At 43.0% G+C, this 17,635-nt stretch overlaps 1 protein-coding gene across 2 annotated transcripts in view; it reads left to right on the top strand.

Annotated features, from left to right (window-relative positions):
- The window catches only part of sidt2 (SID1 transmembrane family, member 2), a 78,643-nt gene that overhangs the window by 15,286 nt on the left and 45,722 nt on the right, over positions 1-17,635 (top strand). The window contains exons 3-10 of one of the 2 annotated variants that reach the window (XM_041174303.1): positions 3,072-3,236; positions 8,070-8,115; positions 8,979-9,080; positions 10,598-10,681; positions 12,273-12,372; positions 13,296-13,361; positions 14,491-14,584; positions 15,967-16,025. In XM_041174303.1, coding sequence (XP_041030237.1) covers positions 3,072-3,236; positions 8,070-8,115; positions 8,979-9,080; positions 10,598-10,681; positions 12,273-12,372; positions 13,296-13,361; positions 14,491-14,584; positions 15,967-16,025 — 716 coding nt within the window. The other variant, XM_041174305.1, reaches the window with a different exon arrangement.

The following is a 17,635-nucleotide window of genomic DNA, read 5'->3' as shown; positions in this document are numbered from 1 at the left end:
AATATCTGTCTCTGCTTGAGCACATAAGATCATTTAGTTAGATGTAGACACTCAGCTGGAGGCAATGTTGGTAAAATTGATGGTACAGGTTTTCAAACAGGGCTCGCTTTGGGATGGAGGTGGTCTCTGAAAGTATTCTAGGGGTCTTTGAGTTCCTTCAGATTTCTATATTGACTAACTGAAGTAGTTTCAGCTGCTTCACTGTCAGCATCCATATTGTAGTACCCCTTAACGCACAGAAGCGTCTTGAGTGCTTTCCAAGGAGGAGAGGATGAGTTGAGAAAAATTAAGGTGGAGAGGTGAACACAATGATTCGGAGACATGAGTTCAGACCTTACCACAGCAGGTGTAGAATCTAAACACAATTCATTAAATAAAATCTGGAATAAAAAACTCATATCAGTAATGGTGGCCATGAAACCCTTGGATTTTTGTAAAAACCCATCTGGTTCACTAATATCCTTCAGAGAAGGAAATCTGCCATCCTTACCCGATCTAGTTTATTTGTGACTCCGGCCCTCAGCAGTGTGGTTGACAATTAGCTGCCCTCTGAAATGGCCTAGGAAGCCAATCAGTTGTATTCAAGGAGGCAGCTCACCACCACCTTCTCAAGGGAAACTGGCGATGGGGAGTAATTGCCAGGGACCCCCACATCTTGTGAATGGATTAAAAAAATGTTCAGAGAAAGGATTTGCTTTTTTTGATATTTTTAAAGGGAGGTTAAACCCGCACAAAGCCAAGCGGTTCATGGAGGGAGTTACAGAGAAAGCAGGGCGGCCAGCGATTGAAAGACTGACCTCTGATTGTGGAGATCAAGGTGTGGAGTTTGAGCAATGGGCCTGAATTGGAGCAGAGGAGAGTGTGGGCCGTGATGTCTGAGAAGAAAATCTTTTGGATAAAAGGTGGCAACAGTGTGGAGGGAGTTGGAAGGCCAGGATGACTGAGTTGAAGTCAGTGAATGGGAAGCAACAGCTGGCTGCAATTCACAACGCATAGCTAGTCATGAAGAGGTCCTGATGAATTCTACCAATGAGACAGCGTTCTGTCTTTTTTGTGCCTTGTCTGATAATGCCCCTATGAAGTGCCTTGGGACTCTTTACTACATTAAAGATGCTATATAAATGCATGTTGTTGTTGCCTTCTTACAGCAGTGAATTTCTATTGTATCGCCGTAGAGGACTCCCTGTAAGTTGAACATATGAAATAGGAGCAGAAGTAGTCCATTCGACCCCTCAAGCCTGCGCTGCCATTCATTAAGATCATGGCTGACCTGTTTGTGTTTCAAGCTCCACATTCCCACCTACCCCCAATGAGCTTTGATTCCTTTGCCTAACAAGAATCTATTAACCTCTGCCTTAAAAATATTCAATGACTCTGGCTCCACCATCTTCTCAGGCAGAGAGTTCCAAAGTCGCACAACCCTCTGAGAGAAAAAAATTCTCCTCATCTCTGTCCTAAAAAGGACGACCCCTAATCTTAAAACAATGCCCCCTAGTTCTGGACTCACCCACAAAAGGAAGCATCCTTTCCACATTCACCTTGTCAAGGCCGTTCAGGATCTTATTTACTTCAATAAAATCACTCCTCACTCTTCTAAACCCCAGTCAGCTACCAAAACAAGAAAGCAGTGTTATCATTGCAGGAAGCAGAAATATTGTTAACTCAGTCAATACAGAAATCCAAAGGACTTCAGGGACCCCCCCAGGATGCTTTCAGGGACCTCTGAGTGTCCTGTAAGCATTGTTTGAAAACCTGTACAATCAAATTTACCAACATTGACTCCAGTTGAGCCGCTTGTCTGACTAAATGTGTTTAATTACATTTTCTTTTATTTCTCTGTGCAGTTATGTCTTTTAATTGTAATTTGAATTTTATGGGTGTATTATCAGATTAATGGCCCTCTCCTTCTCCTTAGTCTTTACCTAAACCCATTCAGCTATTAGTCCTGTTGGTGCAGTATGCTTCTAGTTTATAAATAACCTGTGCATATGCTGTTGGCTAGTGCCCCACAAAGTGTGTATGTTCAGTCCTGCCTGTCAGATCAAGTGTGAATGAGCATCACGAACATCTTCAGCAAATTTCACAAAGAATGGATTCTGAGTAGTTTAAGCGTTAACCTCACATAAAGCCCTTAACTCTACTCGAAATGCTTCTGCAATTAATCATTTGGTAAGGGCACCACACAGCCCATTAAAGTCCAGAGTTCAGTTCCTAGTCTGTGTGGAGTGTACAAGTCTCATGGGTGACATGGAATTGTACACAATGTGCAGCAGGAAAACAAGACATTCAGCCCAGCTAGTCCGCACCTGTAGCTATGCTGTACACGAGCCTCCTCCCAATCTACTTCATCTAACCCAATCAGCATAACCTTCTATTCCTTATGTGATGACCCAGTTTCTCCTTAAATGCATCCATGCTGTTCTCCTCAATTAATGCTTGTGGTAGCAAGTTTCACATTTTAATCATTCTCTCTGAGGAAAGAAGTTTCTCTTGAATACCCTTTGGATTTATCAGTGATTATCTTATGTTCATTGCCCTTAGTTTTGGTCTCCCCCGCAGGTGAAAATATCTTTCCTACGCTTACTCTATCAAAACCCTTAAATATTAGGTCACCCCTCAGCCTTCTCTTTTCTGGCAAACAGTAATCCAGGATACTCAGCCGACAAGAGTGTTAGAATTGGCATTAAATTCCTGGGTTAATGAAGGATGGCCGGAAATCAGCCAACGAGCTCCCTCCTGATTGCAATCCTTGAATTCTGTTGGGAACTGTTTCTGGGTAAGGTCAGGATTGGGCTCAGTGGTGATGGTTCCTGCAGTCCAATAGTTTGGCAACGTTCATGATATGGACCCACACATGAAGAATGGCGGCTTGGGTGAGATAGCAGAATGTGCCCAGTGCCTGTTGAAATGTCCAGGAAAGAAGAAAGCTAAACAAGGTTTCCAGTGCTCTGTTTGGTTGGTTGGGTCAGTGAAGCTCACATACTGAACCTTTCTCTTGGACCACCCTGCTGAGCACTACAGATTTTACCATGCAGTTAAAGCCCAATATAACCTCCTTCTTCCTCCTGTAGTTACCAGAGGAAATATATCTATCAGGATGTGAGTCGTACGCTTTGTCAACCAGAGATAAAGAGTGAATCGCAGATGCAATACTTTTATGTGGATGTTTCGACACTGTCTGAAAAAAATGCCTCAGTCCAACTGTATGTGAAACGCATAGAGCATTTTGTCCTAAGGTAGGTGAAATAGCACAGTGATACGTTAGGCTGCTTCATCCTTACCAGGTTGTGGTTCCACATGTAAGGTTTTGATGCCCTTTCACCAGCAGGTTCTTATCATGTCGATGGTCTCTGTACAGAAAAAGGCTATTGCAAATCAACCTTGGAATGGTACTTTTCTCAGTTAAATACTGAAAGTTTTAACCTTGTCCATCTGTTAATTTAATTTCCATTTGTTAATTTAATTGTGTAATTTCTTTAAACTAATCAAGACCACGCAGGGTTAGAGGTAGTGGAGATAACTTGACTGAGATGGGAAAGAGATGAGGCACATGGGGGGAGGGAGAGAGGGGAGCGGAACACGGAGGGAGAGAAATGAGGGGAGGGAGAGAGAAGGAAGAAGATTGGGGAGAGAGATGAGGGAGGTGGAGTGAGGGGAAGAGTGGCGGGGCAGAGGCAAAGGCGGAGGAACATGGGGAGGTGGCAAGATGATAAGGAGATGGAGAAATGAGGAACAGAGGAGATGAAGGGGATGATGGATGTAAAGAAGGAAAGGGAGAGAGGAGAAAATGAGGAGAATGTGGGGAAGAATGAGCATTATGAGGGAATAACAAGGAGCATGGGAGGCGAAGATGGTGAAGCCAAGATGAATGACAGAGGGGAGGAAGAGGGAAGAGGACAGTTGGATGAGATGAGAGAAAGAGGTGGAGATGATGGAAGATCCTTGGATAATATTGCGATCGGTGGGTAGATGGTGTTCCTAGGAGTTCCTTTTGACTCACCACTGAGGTCTGCCAGAAGGCCATTTTCCCTTCCAATACTACTGAAAACATTCTTGGCTCCTCCTCTAAGTGTAGCATCTGTTGTTATCAGATTAACATCTAACTAAATTGATCTTTGGAGCAAAGGAGATGCATTAGGGGCTCCACCCTATGATTCACTGTGCTTCCATTGTATTAGATTGGGGTAAATGAAGAGGAATGACCTCATCAGTAGAATAAGATGGAATTGGCTGAATGACTGTTTCGAACAAAATTGTCTCATGAAGCTTAAGGTTATCACGTGTTAGCAAAAAATTAATTAGAGTTCCCCTTCTAATTAGCTTTCTGTGGAAACATCAGAAAATAATAACTCATGTTTTAAACAGCAAACTCATAGGGTGCTCAATGTGGTGACAGAAATCACTGGCACTGTAACAGCCACTGTCTGGTAGAAAGTCGAGAGCTCAGCTCTGACCTGATGTTCCTGATTCACTGCTTCTGCCCTTTCACCAACCCATTCAGATGGGGAGAGGGTGGCATAGTGGTAATGTCACTGGGCTCATAAGTCAGAAGCCCAGGTTTAGCAGATATGGGTTCAAATCCCACCACGGCAGCTGGTAGAATTTAAATTCAATTAAGTTTTAAAAAAACTTCATTAATAAAAAAAACTCTGAAATTGAAATAGTTTCAGTAATAGTGACCATAAACTATCATTGATATTGTGAAAACCCATCTGGTTCAATAATGCTTTTTAGGGAAGGAAATCTGTGTAGTGTAATGGGTTAATAGAATAGGTATGGTAATGAGTGATGTAGACCAGGATGTAACAGTGACATCAGCAGTCATGTGCTAGATTCTCAGGACAGAGTGTGTAACACTCGGTACTCATGAGAGACATACCTACTCTATAACCTATCTTATTTTGGTGTTAATTGTTAATAAACTAGTTTGGAGTAAGTACCAGAATAAGGCTTCAGTCTCTCTAGATAAAAAAGGCTACACATAATAGAAGCCAGCAACCACACCACGAATATATGAAACATGGTAGCAGCAGTGGTGACAATTGGTGCCATTGATGGGACCATGGCAAGAAAGTGCAGGAAAACCTGGTAGAAGGAAGCCTGTACAAACCTACCGAAGGAGAAGGCAAACTGGAAAGTAGTAACGATGTCCATACCCGGTGAGCAGTCACTGCCTGTACCCTGCCTGTTCGAAAGTCTCGAGGGCCAAAAGTGAGAGTTCTGTAAGAAACACTTCCTCTGGTATCGAGAAGCATCGGGCCTTAAAGCTAAAGATCAGAAATGCCAGGTTAGTTCATTCCTTTATGCTGTAGGACCGGTAGCCGATGATGTCCTCTTGTGACAGCGGGGTGAAAGGAACACCTGCAGACTTCAACCCTGTCCTCAAAGTCTTCAACACATATTTTAGCCTAAGACGAAACCTCATAATCGAAAGACCAGGGGAATCAGTCTAATTATTTCTTATATCGTCTAGCTAGCTCTTGCGGATATGGGGCATTGAAAGATGAACACATTCACAACCGCATTGTCATCAGGGTCCTGGATGAAAAGCTCTCAGTTTTTTTTACAGGCCATGGACATCCTCACTTTAGCAGTTCAATATGGTGAGGCAGGCCGAACTCAGAGATAAATTGGACTATAGTCCGTCATGACACCGAGGCGCTAGGTGATCCCATTACTGGGGGACTAGGCCCAAGGGCAGTGGCCCCACACACTCAAAAGCCTGCCAAAATGGGCGAAAGGGCAGGAAAACCGGCAGCAGCCATTTTGAGATGCTTACATTGTGGCGCAAGAAAACAACACTGACGCCAAGATTGCCCAGCAAGAGGTGCAGAATGCTTCTAATGTGGGAAGACTGGACACTTCAAGTGCTTCTGTAAGTCCAACAACTTTAATAGAGGAGGAAGACGAGAGAGTATTTATGAAATGCATCCCATACAAGAAATTGGAAATCATGACAGAGACAAAATTACAGTTTCTAGGGGAATTAAATGGTCTTAATAAAGACAATTGGTCAGTTACAGTGCAAGTTAAAGACTTTGACACCAACTTTAAGATTGATACTGGAATTGGTGTTAACATATTTGCTGATCATCTGGACATTCAGCCAACTCCCCTTCTTCCTTCAGATATTAAATTGCAAGATCCAGGTGGCACAAACTCTCCAATAAAAGGTAGGGTCTTTGTTACAAGGGGCAACAGATCATTGATTCTCTCTATGTTGTTCACACCTAATGCGCATCCTTATTGAGTGGAGATGTTGGCGTACTACTGGTTACTCTGGAAATACTGATGATAACCTGCAGCTGGACAACTCAATGCCTTTCATGGAAGAATTTCCAATGAATTTATGTAGAACCAGTGGATTTTCAGCCTACAGCAGCTGATCAACTCTACAGCTGAACCATATGAAGTCTCTTGTTTTTTTTTAAGGAGTCAGCTATGTTTACTGCAGCAGAGCAGCATTTTGATCTTTATTTCACTGAACCTCCAATGCAATGTCTTGTATATTGCTGGATAACCATGAAGTGTTGTCCAGGGAGAACAGTGTGCTTGACTCCATGCTTGAGTTAATAGAGGATCACACTGCCAGAGAGTTGGTAACGCCTGTTTCCATGGGGGAAAGTCAATTGACGTCCACTTTCAACCCCAGCTGAAAATCTTCTTCCCACTAGGGCTGTCCTTCAGCACAGAAGCTGAGGCAACATCTTCAGTGCTCCTACATCTTCAGAATCCTGTACAGGAAATTTGTCTTCATATCGTCTTAGAGATCCATCCCATTGCAGAAAATGGTGATGTCTTATCCTCTTATCCCCAAAAATTCTTCCAATTGCCCACGGTGGAGTAGCCTCACACAGAGAAAATTGTGGCAATGTTACCACAGCCCACAGAAAGTGAGCGTCCTTTCTGAACTGCCATCGGGTCATCATCTCTTCTTCATTTCCTGCAACGCCTACAAGAATTTTGTCGTTCTTCTTCTCGATGTCCAGATTCATTAGAATCTCAGGTCATCAATACCTTTCTCATTGCCAATGCAGCAGTGAATGATACGGCTGGGAAAATCTTCATAGAAGTTAAAGATCCTTCCTCTTCTCAGGTCTTTCCCCAGTGTGGTTCAAGGGAGCAGAAGATTCCTGAGAGAATCCTAATTTCTTCTCTTCTAGTTCAAGAGAGGCCAGATGTTGATGTCCTTCAGCCTTATCTCCTTTGGATCAGTCTTTCTTTGAAAAAGATCCATGGTCCTTTATAGTTCAGCTGTCCTGAAGTCTAAACCCCAATTACCAGCAGCCTTGCAATGCTGCTGCCCCACTAAGCTGTTGATGACTTCCTCCAAGAAAAAAAGGAATGCCTGCATGTCTCCAAGACATCTTCCCAAAGAGCTGAGAACACTGTAGGAGACTGAATCCCTCATAATAGTGACTTGAGGGGGCAAGAGTAGGAATAGGAATTGGGTAGAATCTGTAGTAGTAAAAGGGAGTTACAGAAATGCAACGTAAATAGTTTTAAATATGGTTTCACATTGTTAAGAAGTTGATAGAATACTTGGGGGGGAGGTGTCGCGTAATGGGTTAATAGAATAGCTATGGTAATGAGTGATGTAGACCATGATGTATCAGTGACATCAGTAATCATGTGCTAGACTCTTAGGAGAGAGAATGGAACAGACTGTACTCATGAGAGACATACTACTCTGTAACTGATCTTATATCAAGTGATAACAAACAAGTAAGAGTACCCTCTGGCCACACATATCAGAAACCAGCAACCATGTCATGAGGATATGAAATAACCTGCTGTCCTTACCTTGTCTGACCTACATGTGACTCCAGATCCATAGCAATGTGGGTGACTCTTAACTGCTTTCAATGGCAATTAGGGATGGGCAATAAATACTAGCCATGTTAAAAATGCTAACAATGACCAGCTCACATCCCATGCAAGTATATATTTTTTTAAAGTCAGAAAAAGCCCAATTGGCAGCAAGAACCTTGAATCTTCCATTTTGTTACAACAGGTTCTTGAGTTTTAATTATATGATAATCGTTTAAAACATTTTATTTTTATCACAGAACTGCGGCACCATTCCGATTCAACGCGACACCATCTCAACCTCAGGTAACGGCTGATACTTCAAATTGCTGCTCAGTCTAAGGAAGTTCCTTTTCTGAATGGAGGATCCACCATCTTTTCAAAGTATCAGGGGACATTTGGGTGTTCATTCATGAAGGTGGGGGTGAACAGGCTATTCTCAGAGGGCAGGCGGCAGCATGTCTCACTTATTACTGAACAATCTCATTCAGTGAGGTGGCAAATCTGCAGATGGAAGAGATAGAAGGGGCATTGAAGTGGGGGAGAGAGGGCAAGGTGTGTTGCCCAGATTTCCTCAGTTACATGTCAAGATAGATCAAAGGGATCGGCATCCTTTTTGAGAAACAGAAAAAGATATCTTGGATTGTGAGAACTTTCCCCTGTCCTGTCCTAAAGGTTTTGATGCCCTTTCTGGGCTTGGGTTCAAGCTCAAGTGGCTGTTATTCACGTACGAGCTTAGATAACGAGGACTGATGGACAAGCAATCTGGCTGAGGAGGGCCTCACAGCCATTCCAATTTTGGCTTCATCCAGTGACTACACTGTTACCTTACTCATCTTTCAGAAGGAACTTGGGACATTTCTTTGTGTTAATTGCCCTGTATAAATGTGAGTAATATTTGTTATGGTTGTTACACTGTGCAGTTAGCAGTTAAGTGTCCACAAAGGAGATCACTGGACAGATATTGGAGCAGAAAACCTAGCCAGTTTTCCCTTTCCTAATCCAGGACACTGAAAGCTATTGCAATGTCCTTATGCTGGCCTTTTTATCCCAGAGCACTTTCTATGATAATGGTAACGCGTGCCCAAGTGTTGGGTTGCATGGGAACTTGAGATGATCTACCGCATAACTCTGTTGGCTCACCCTCTATTTCTGTTCTTTGTTTGTAGTACTTTAAGTACAAGTTTCCTGATGGTGAAGACTCAGTAATTGTGAAGGTGACATCAGATACAGCATTCCCCTGTTCTGTAATCTCTATACAGGATGTCCTGGTAAGTGAACAGGGGAGGTGATGGTGTAGTAGTGTTGTTGCTGGATTAGTAATTCAGAGACCCAGTGTGATGCTCTGGGGACTCGGGTTCAAATCCCACCACAGTGAATGGTGAAATTTGAATTCAATAAAAATCTGGAATTAAAAATCTAAACGATGACCATGAAACTATTGTCGATTGTTGTAAAAACTCATCTGCTTCACTAATGAATGTCCTTTAGGGAAGGAAATCTACTGTCCTTACCTACATGTGACTCCAGACCTACAGCAATGTGGTTGACTCTTAAATGCCCTCTGAACTAGGGCAATCAGGGTGAGTAATAAATGCTGACCTGGCCAGTGACGCCCACATCTCATGAACAAATAAAAAAAAAAATTGGTGAGCTCTATGTGTGCGATTTCCCAACAGAAGTTTTGATGTTGGAATTGAGATTTCCTTCCCTAAAGCACATTAGTGGCGTTTCAAAATGCAAATGAATCATATAATATGGCCTTGATGGATGGGTTACAATGGACCAAGAGGCCCTTCTCAGGTATCTGAGGCCCCTTGCAAACAAAGAAATTGCTTCAGGAAAGAGGCAGCAACTAAAGTGCAAGGAAATATGACAAATAACAATCTTTTACCGTGTTTTCCTGTTGCCTTTTCTCATGCATTTCAGCTTTTTTATTCATTCTTGGGATATGAGCATTGCAGGCAAGGCCAGCATTTATTACCCATCCCCAATTTCCTTTTAGAATATGGTGGGCAAGCCTTCTTGAACTGGTGCAGGTACACCCACTGTGATGGTTTGATATAATTGAGTGGCTTGCTAGGCCATTTCAGAGTCAACCACAATGGTGTATGTCTGAAATCACATATAGGCCAGACCAGGTAAGGACAACAGATTTCCTTCCTTAAAGCACATTAGTGAAACAAATGGATTTTTATGACAATCCAGTAGTTTCATGGTCATTATTAATGAGACTAGCATTTTATTCCACATTTATTAGTCAACTGAATTTTAATCCCTCCATTTGCTGAGGTCGGATTATGAACTCATGTCTCCAGAGTATTAGTCTAGTAATATTACCACTATGCTACCATCCTACAATCTCCGCACGTGGTGATGTGAAGCACTTTGAGCTTTGATAGCCACCAAGGTCAACTTCATTGAATCTTATGTAAAACCAGCCTGAAGAAGATAGTAGCCATCGAGCACTGGCTATTTAACTCATTTTTGTTTAACTCCTGAAGGTGGAGTGACTCACTATTATAAGTTGTCCTGTCCAATTCCCAGAAGTATGTTGATCTCTTGCCAGAACTTGGAATCAAATGCTTTGTTGTTGGGCAGCTGGTTATAGTTGCTGCCATTTTGAACAATTGGGGATCCTAGTGTAAACTAGGGAAAATCTAGAGGAAGCTAGAAACCCCTTAATATGAGGAGATTGCCAAGAGGTGTGGATCTTCTGTAGAAACCTGAACTTCATTAGTGCTGGGGCCTTATTTATTAATCTTCCTTTCTTTCTATATTATTTCAGTGTCCAGTCAATGATTTGGACAATAATGTTGCATTTATTGGCACCTATCAAACTATGACTAAAAAAGCAGCAATTACTGTACAGGTAAGCTAAGTATTACATGTGTAAGAATAAGTGTGCTCTATTGGTTGAGTTAACCAGTGTGTCTTCCATTAGTGTCTATGTCAGCTTGATAATTCCCTTGCCTCTGAGCACACGGCCTAGACTAACATGACTGAAGGAACTGCTGCACTGTCAGAAATGCCATCTTTTGGGTGAGATGTTAAACTAGTGATCTGACTGTCTGTCAGGATGGACGTATAAGATCCCATGGCACTATTCAAGGAAGAGCAAAGAGTTCTCCCAGTGTCCTGACGATATTGTTCTCTCAACCAACACTATCAAAAACAGGTTAATTCATCTCCCAACACACCATTCATCTCATTTGCTGTGTGTGGGATCTTGCTGTGTGCAAATTGGCTGCCGCCTTGGCTTATGTAACGGCAGTGACCGCATTTCAAATGCTGTGAATCACTCTGTATTTCGGGCTTTTGATGAGGTACTATATAAAGACAATTTTCATAAGTCAAAGCAATGCGTGAGAGTATGTGTCTTTTAATAAAGCCTATCATTAGCAGCCATCAATAGAGCTGTGTTCAAGGCTCTGTGTTATGAGTTTTTGATGATCTCCAGTTATGTAATATATCTCATCTGTTTGGTTTTAATTGGATGCCCAGCAATAAAGTGTTGCTGAACACAGTGGCAAAATCAGCGGGTTTGCAAGCTTTGCACAAAACCACACCCCCTTGCTAAGCACCAACCAAATTTCACCCGTTCAACAGGTTAAGAGGTACATCCTACACATCCCAAGAGAATCATCCAATTGTACCTCAGAAAGCACTAATGTGTAGGGTGGGTCAATGTGTGGCGGGGGGGCTGATATAGTTGCAGAGTTCTGGGATCTACATACTAGTTCCTGATCAGGGTTCAGCCATCAAGGTGGGGGCAGAGAGTGGAGACTGAACATGTTCACACAGGGAGTGAGCAGAGCAGGAAGGGACGTGAGCTGTGGGCTCCTGTCATCCACCTCCCATCCCCACCACCCCTCCAGTCCTTTAGACAGCAGAGAGGAGATGGAGAGAAAGAGAATGAGATCTCAGTAATCAGCAGGGAAAGGGTATATTACCAAATGTGAAAGAAGAAAGAAAAAATATTTTAAAGAGCTAATCTGATGTTTCTGTTGAGTTGTCTAATATAGTAGAATGTGTATTATGTGTTAATGTCTTGTCAATTACATTGTTAAGGTTAAGAGAAAAAGGTGAGGGTTATTAATTGTTTTTGAGCACATATAAATAGGGGATCTGCAAATGACATTTTGATTTGATTTTGTAAGTTTCCTTTCACATTTTTGTTTTAGTTATAGTGCCCCACCAGAAGCTGTCACCACCCCACCCCCCTTTGATTTTTAGTTTAATTTATTGATTTTGTTTTTCAAAAGAGTCTATAAATGGGGGACAGCTGGGACACTGGGTAGTGTGGGAGGAGAGCTCTGAGGCTGAACAAGTCAATAAACTCAATAAAGAAAAGCTCTGTGTCTTGGTTTTGGCTTCCCCAACCTGCTTGGATCCTGTTAACACTTCGCAGCTCCATTCCTCATGATTAGGCATTTATTATTCTGTTTTCAACTTCCTGACAGAAAAAAGACTTCCCAAACAGCAGTTTTTATGTGGTGGTGGTGGTGAAGACTGAGGATGAGGCGTGTGGTGGAGCATTGCCCTTTTACCCATTAAAACAAGGTATGAACAAGGGGTCCTTTTCCCCCATCAAAGGTCAAAGGTGCAGTGATGTGCTAATATTGATAAGAAGTATGGAGACTCACCACTCTCCTAAAAGAAGGCAGAGGAGAGCACACAGTATTTCAACCTATCAGGATGAGATATGAGATAGGCCTACTGATTTAACAAGGGTGCTATCCAAGAGGGCTCAGACCTTCAGTATGCCAGCGCAGGGGTATTGTTAGTGGACCAGTAATCCATTGGCCAAGACCAATGATCTGGAATCAGTGAATTCATATTGCCCCATGGCAGCTGGGAAATTTAAATCCAGTTAATTAAATGGAAATGGAAGAGAGATCTAGTTTCAGTCATGGTGACCGTGCAACTGCCAGATTGTTGTGAAAATCCATCTTGTTCACTAATGCCCTTTAGGGAAGAAACTCTCCCATACCTGGTCTGGTCTACATGTGGCTCCAGACCCACAGCAACGTAGTTGATCCATTACTCCCCTAAGGGATCTGGGGATAGTGTGGAAAGGTGGAGTTGAGGTAGAAGATCAGGTATATGATCGTATTGAGTGGTGGAGCAGGGCTGAATGGTGTATTCCTGCTCCTATTTCTTATACTCCTATATCCTCTGCAATGGCCTAGCAGGTTACTCAGTTCTGCCAATTTGCCAGGAGAAATCGCTTTGCGTGTACCTACACCACACGCCTGCAGAGGTTCAAGAAGGTAGCTCATCAATGACGCCCACATCCCATGAATGAATAAAAACTGCACTCTGATATATTGAGCTATGAACAGGCCATTCAGCCCCTCAGGCCTGTTTTGCCCTCCTCTATATTATGGCCAATCCATTTCTGAACTCCTAGATTTTCTGCCATTGTAATTCTTGCGGATACTTAGATCTGAGTGTGTGTACCCTTTCTTTTTGTCCCTCTTCAGATGATCCCGTAGATCGGGGGAACCGGAGTAAAACCCTGAGTGTGACCGTGGTGCCTGCTGTGAATTGTAAGCAGTTTAGCTTGGAATGCTTAATCAGGAGTACAAAGGTTCTGTAACCGTTTCCCAGGAATGCTTTAACTGTCAGTGGATTCATAATGGACCAGCTCTTTGTCGTCCATGTAATGGAATGGGACTGGCAATGTAGGCTGTCAGCAATTTGCAGCTGGTTTTCCCTTCACCTGTGATCCTTGTGTCTCTGAGCCTTTGGTCATTGTCCGTCTGACGGTGAGAAGCTTGGCAATGTGGAATTCACTGCTGTGTCACTGCCCAGCAGGTGAAGGCAGGAGAGTGCTGTATTCCAGCTACCATACAGCAAGTGAAGATAAGAATTACTTAACAGGTTTTTGTTTACTCTTCATGTGGCAAAGTACCTGGATCCCTCCAGTTGACAACTATTAAAACCAGGGTGTCACTGTCTGGAGGCTCATCCGTGCCCATCACTGTGAGATGCGACATGTTAGAGCATTGCATTGGCAAAAGTGTTGGCTTGGATTGTGCCCTTATGTGAAAAGTTAATGAATAGGCACCAGGGTCCCTTTGATTTCATTTTCTCTTTCAGTTCCTCTTTCGTTTATGCCTGTACATCTTTCAGATGGTTGTACTGAGTTCAATGCCCTTTTGCATTAACTGTGAATTCTGAGTTAGAAGTTTGTGGGTTCAAATCTTAGTCCAGAACTTGAGTCCAAAAATCAAGTCTGACACACTAATGCAGTACTGAGGGAGTGCTGCACTGCCAGAGGTGCTGTCTTTTGGATGGGACGTTAAGCTGAGACCTCATCTGCCACCCTCAAGTGAATGTAAAAGATGCCACTTTGAAGACGAGCAGGAGATTTATCCCTGGTGTCCTGACCAATACTTATCCCTCAATCAACACCACAAAACAAATTTTCTAGTCATTGTCACATTGCTGTTTGTGGGAGCTTGCTGTGCACAGTTTGGCTGCTGTGTTTCCTATTTAAAGCAATTTGCAATGTCCAGTGGCCTTAAAATACTCTATATAAATGCAACCCCAATATTTTTTCTTTTCATTTATCAGAATGACGTTGTACAACAATTTTAAGGAATGTCATATCAGCCTGTAACAACAAGGCTCTTGTTCATTGAACATTCCTCCTTTCTGTTTCCTCTTTGATAGCTGTGGCCTACGTAAAAGGGATGCTATTCAGCCTGGGGATTTTCCTGGCATTTTACCTGCTCACGTTGTTCATCGCATGTTGGGAGCACAATCGGTAAGTGTGTTGAGAGCTTCTTTGACTGTTTAGAGAACTACACAAGCATGCATTTTTTTACGCAGTTGCTCTAAGGATTACGCCAGGCTGAGAATCAAGAATCATTAAGAATAACACTGCACCCATTCAAGATCTTTTCTGTTCCTTTCCACTTCCTCAGTCTCCCCATTCCCCACTCCCCAAGAATGCAAAAAGGAAATCCATTGTCAGGCAGTGGTCCCTATTGGAAAGAGTGTGTTTGCTGTTGACTGGGTAAGGGCAACATTGGGTTTAGCCTGGACCTCGCCTAGAAATTTGATGAGTTGACCCATTTATCAGCACCAAACTTGCACCTAAACCTGCAATACAGTGAGTGGGAAGCTCAAGGTCATTAGGAGCTTCAAGGTTCTCTCCACCATATTGGTGCAGGCAAGGAAATAGACGTTCAGGGCCCACACCTGAAACAGATGTTTGACCCTATTATTGCTTTGCCCTTAACACTGGCAGTCCAGTAAACTAAATATACACGTGGCCCAACCAGCATTCCTTAAAGGGATTGCTGCAGGTCACCTGCAAAAAGGTGAGTTTTTAAATTATACTTATCCGTATGTGGAGCTGGGAGGAACAGGAGTGCCTCTCGCAACCACACCGCATTCAAACCAAAGCCACTACTCGCCGACACCAGAAAGCCCCCCCACCCCACCACATGGCCACCTCCAATTCCCTTTCCAATCATCCTTTCTTTCTCAAACACCTTCCCCTTTAAGCTCTTACCAGAGGCCTGCTACAGGCAGAGCAGCTGTCTGATTATGGAAGCCTTTCAAACAGCTTGGGTGCACCCAGGAGGCCTTCACGCAGCCCTCTCTGTTGTGGAACAGTCTACTGGTGCTCACATGTAAAGTATGAACACCGTGCCAAGGAGTCAGTGCTTTCGGGAGAGGAAAGGGTGAACCAAAAAGACATTGGAATGTACGAATAAATGGTATTGTCTCATATCTTTCACAGGAGGATATTGGTGCAGATTTTTCTCTTTATTTAAGATAAGAGTTTGACTTGAGCAGAAGTCCAACCAATAGTTTCACGGAACAGAAAATCAGGTTGTGCCCGAATTTATAATATGAACATCTGTCTCTTAATACCCAGGTACTGAAGAGCAATGTCTGCCCCAGTCAGTTTGTTGCTCCTGTCAGAGTGGATTATCAAATGACTGTTTGTTAGTTTTTATATTATTAACCATTAACAGGTAGAGTGTGCTGGGAGCCTGGAATGCCTTCAGCACACTAGTGTCATGTGCCTCAGAAGCACTGTGAAGATCAGAGTAAACATTACCTCCACTTTTAACAGAAGGGCGTTCCACGCCTAAAGGATGTGTTTACTCACTGTTCTCTTTCCCATCACTTCAGGCAGCAAAAGAAGAGAGAGAGACTCCTGGGGAAAAGCATCCTATCTCCTGATCAGTGTGGTAACTAAGGAGCTACTTTTACTGTGTTTGGAAAATGACAGTAGGCACTTTATCTCCTGTGTTTTCTGTATGTTTGCATCCTGCATTTGTTAATCGGCGAGACATGCTGTAATTTTCCACACCTGTTGCCAGGCGACCATTTCCTTCTCCCACGGGCCCTTACTCCCCTGTGCAGCTAACAGCTGATGCATCGAAATGTTACAGCTTTAACAACCTAATTAGCTGCTTCATGTACGTGTGTACAGGGTACATTGTTGGCCTGGGCTTCAGTGGGTTATGAATGTGTATAATGGGCCCAACCCAGCCTGATTCATCCTGAGGCTGTGTTATTTTAGACAGTGAAACAGTGGCAGGCTGCATTGTGCCTTTTCCCATTGATGTTCCTTGTCGAGGGTAGGGGAGTTGGTGGGGTGGGGGCGGGAATGGTGTCCTAATCAGCAAATTGTGACTTTGGCTGAACATAGGAACCAAATAATAGGAGCTGGAGGAGGCCGCCCTGATCCTGCTCCACCATGTAATAAAATCACAGCTGATCTTCTATATCAATTCCATTTTCCCACCCTATCCCACATCCCTTAATTCCCTTCATACCCAAAAATCTATCAATCACAGTCTTAAATATAACTCAACGACTGAGCATCCACAGCTCCTGGGGGTAGAGAATTCCAACGATTCACAACCTTCCGAGGGAATACATTTCTCCTCATCTCAATGCTAAATAGCTGACACCCCTCATTCTAAACTTTCTAGCTAAGGAAAAGAGCTTTTCAGGACCAGTCAAGCCCTCTTGAGAATTTTAATGAAAACAAGGGTCCATTTTACTCAACACTCCTCAAGGGATAGCCCTCTCATCCCAGGAATGATTCTAATTGCACCCACTACAAGGCAAGTATATTCTTCCTTAGTTAAAGAAACCAAAATTGTATATAGTACTTCAGGTGTGATCTCATCAAAGCTCTGTATAATCTCAACGAGGCTTCCTTGCTTTAATACGTTGCATTGAAAGAGTACTAGCAGAAACTTCAGATACATATGCAAGTGGAATTTTCGCTGACCTGCTGAAGTTGCAGTGCACCAAATGGAAAAGCCCCAAGGAAATTCCAGTCTAATGTCCAGCCATCCGACCTGACTACAGAGTTTGGACAATTCTCACTCATTAATGGCTTTGACATCATGGATGCACTTAACAGAGTGATTTGTTTGAATAGACCATAGTAAGCACGATGAGGAATTGGAGACTGAAGTAGCCCATTCAATGTGAATCAGAACTTTTTTTCCAAGCCAAAGGTTGGGATCTTTGGGAATTTTGAGTGAAATGGAATAATCTCAGCAGCAATGGGGAAATCTCTTGCTAAAACCCCTTCTCCCACCCAGAGGCAGGTCTCTGGGACAAAGTGACATCAGCTGTTGCAAATATAATATTTAAAACACAATTTCCAAGCACCCCCCCACCAAATGCTGTTTGCACTTTCAAATCATTTGTGGTTTCCTTCCATTTGCTTTTGTGGTAACTGGTGGTGAAATGCTCCTGCGTGTTACTGTGTTGGGTAATTCTACACTCTCTCTTCCTCATTGGTGATTCTCAACAATAATCTTTAACCTTTCCATTT

This window comes from Carcharodon carcharias, chromosome 25 (assembly GCF_017639515.1).
Source record: "Carcharodon carcharias isolate sCarCar2 chromosome 25, sCarCar2.pri, whole genome shotgun sequence".
In the NCBI taxonomy this organism is placed as follows: domain Eukaryota; kingdom Metazoa; phylum Chordata; class Chondrichthyes; order Lamniformes; family Lamnidae; genus Carcharodon; species Carcharodon carcharias.
The sequence above is the reverse complement of the archived record's forward strand: the minus strand, read 5'-3'. Positions and strand labels throughout refer to the sequence as shown.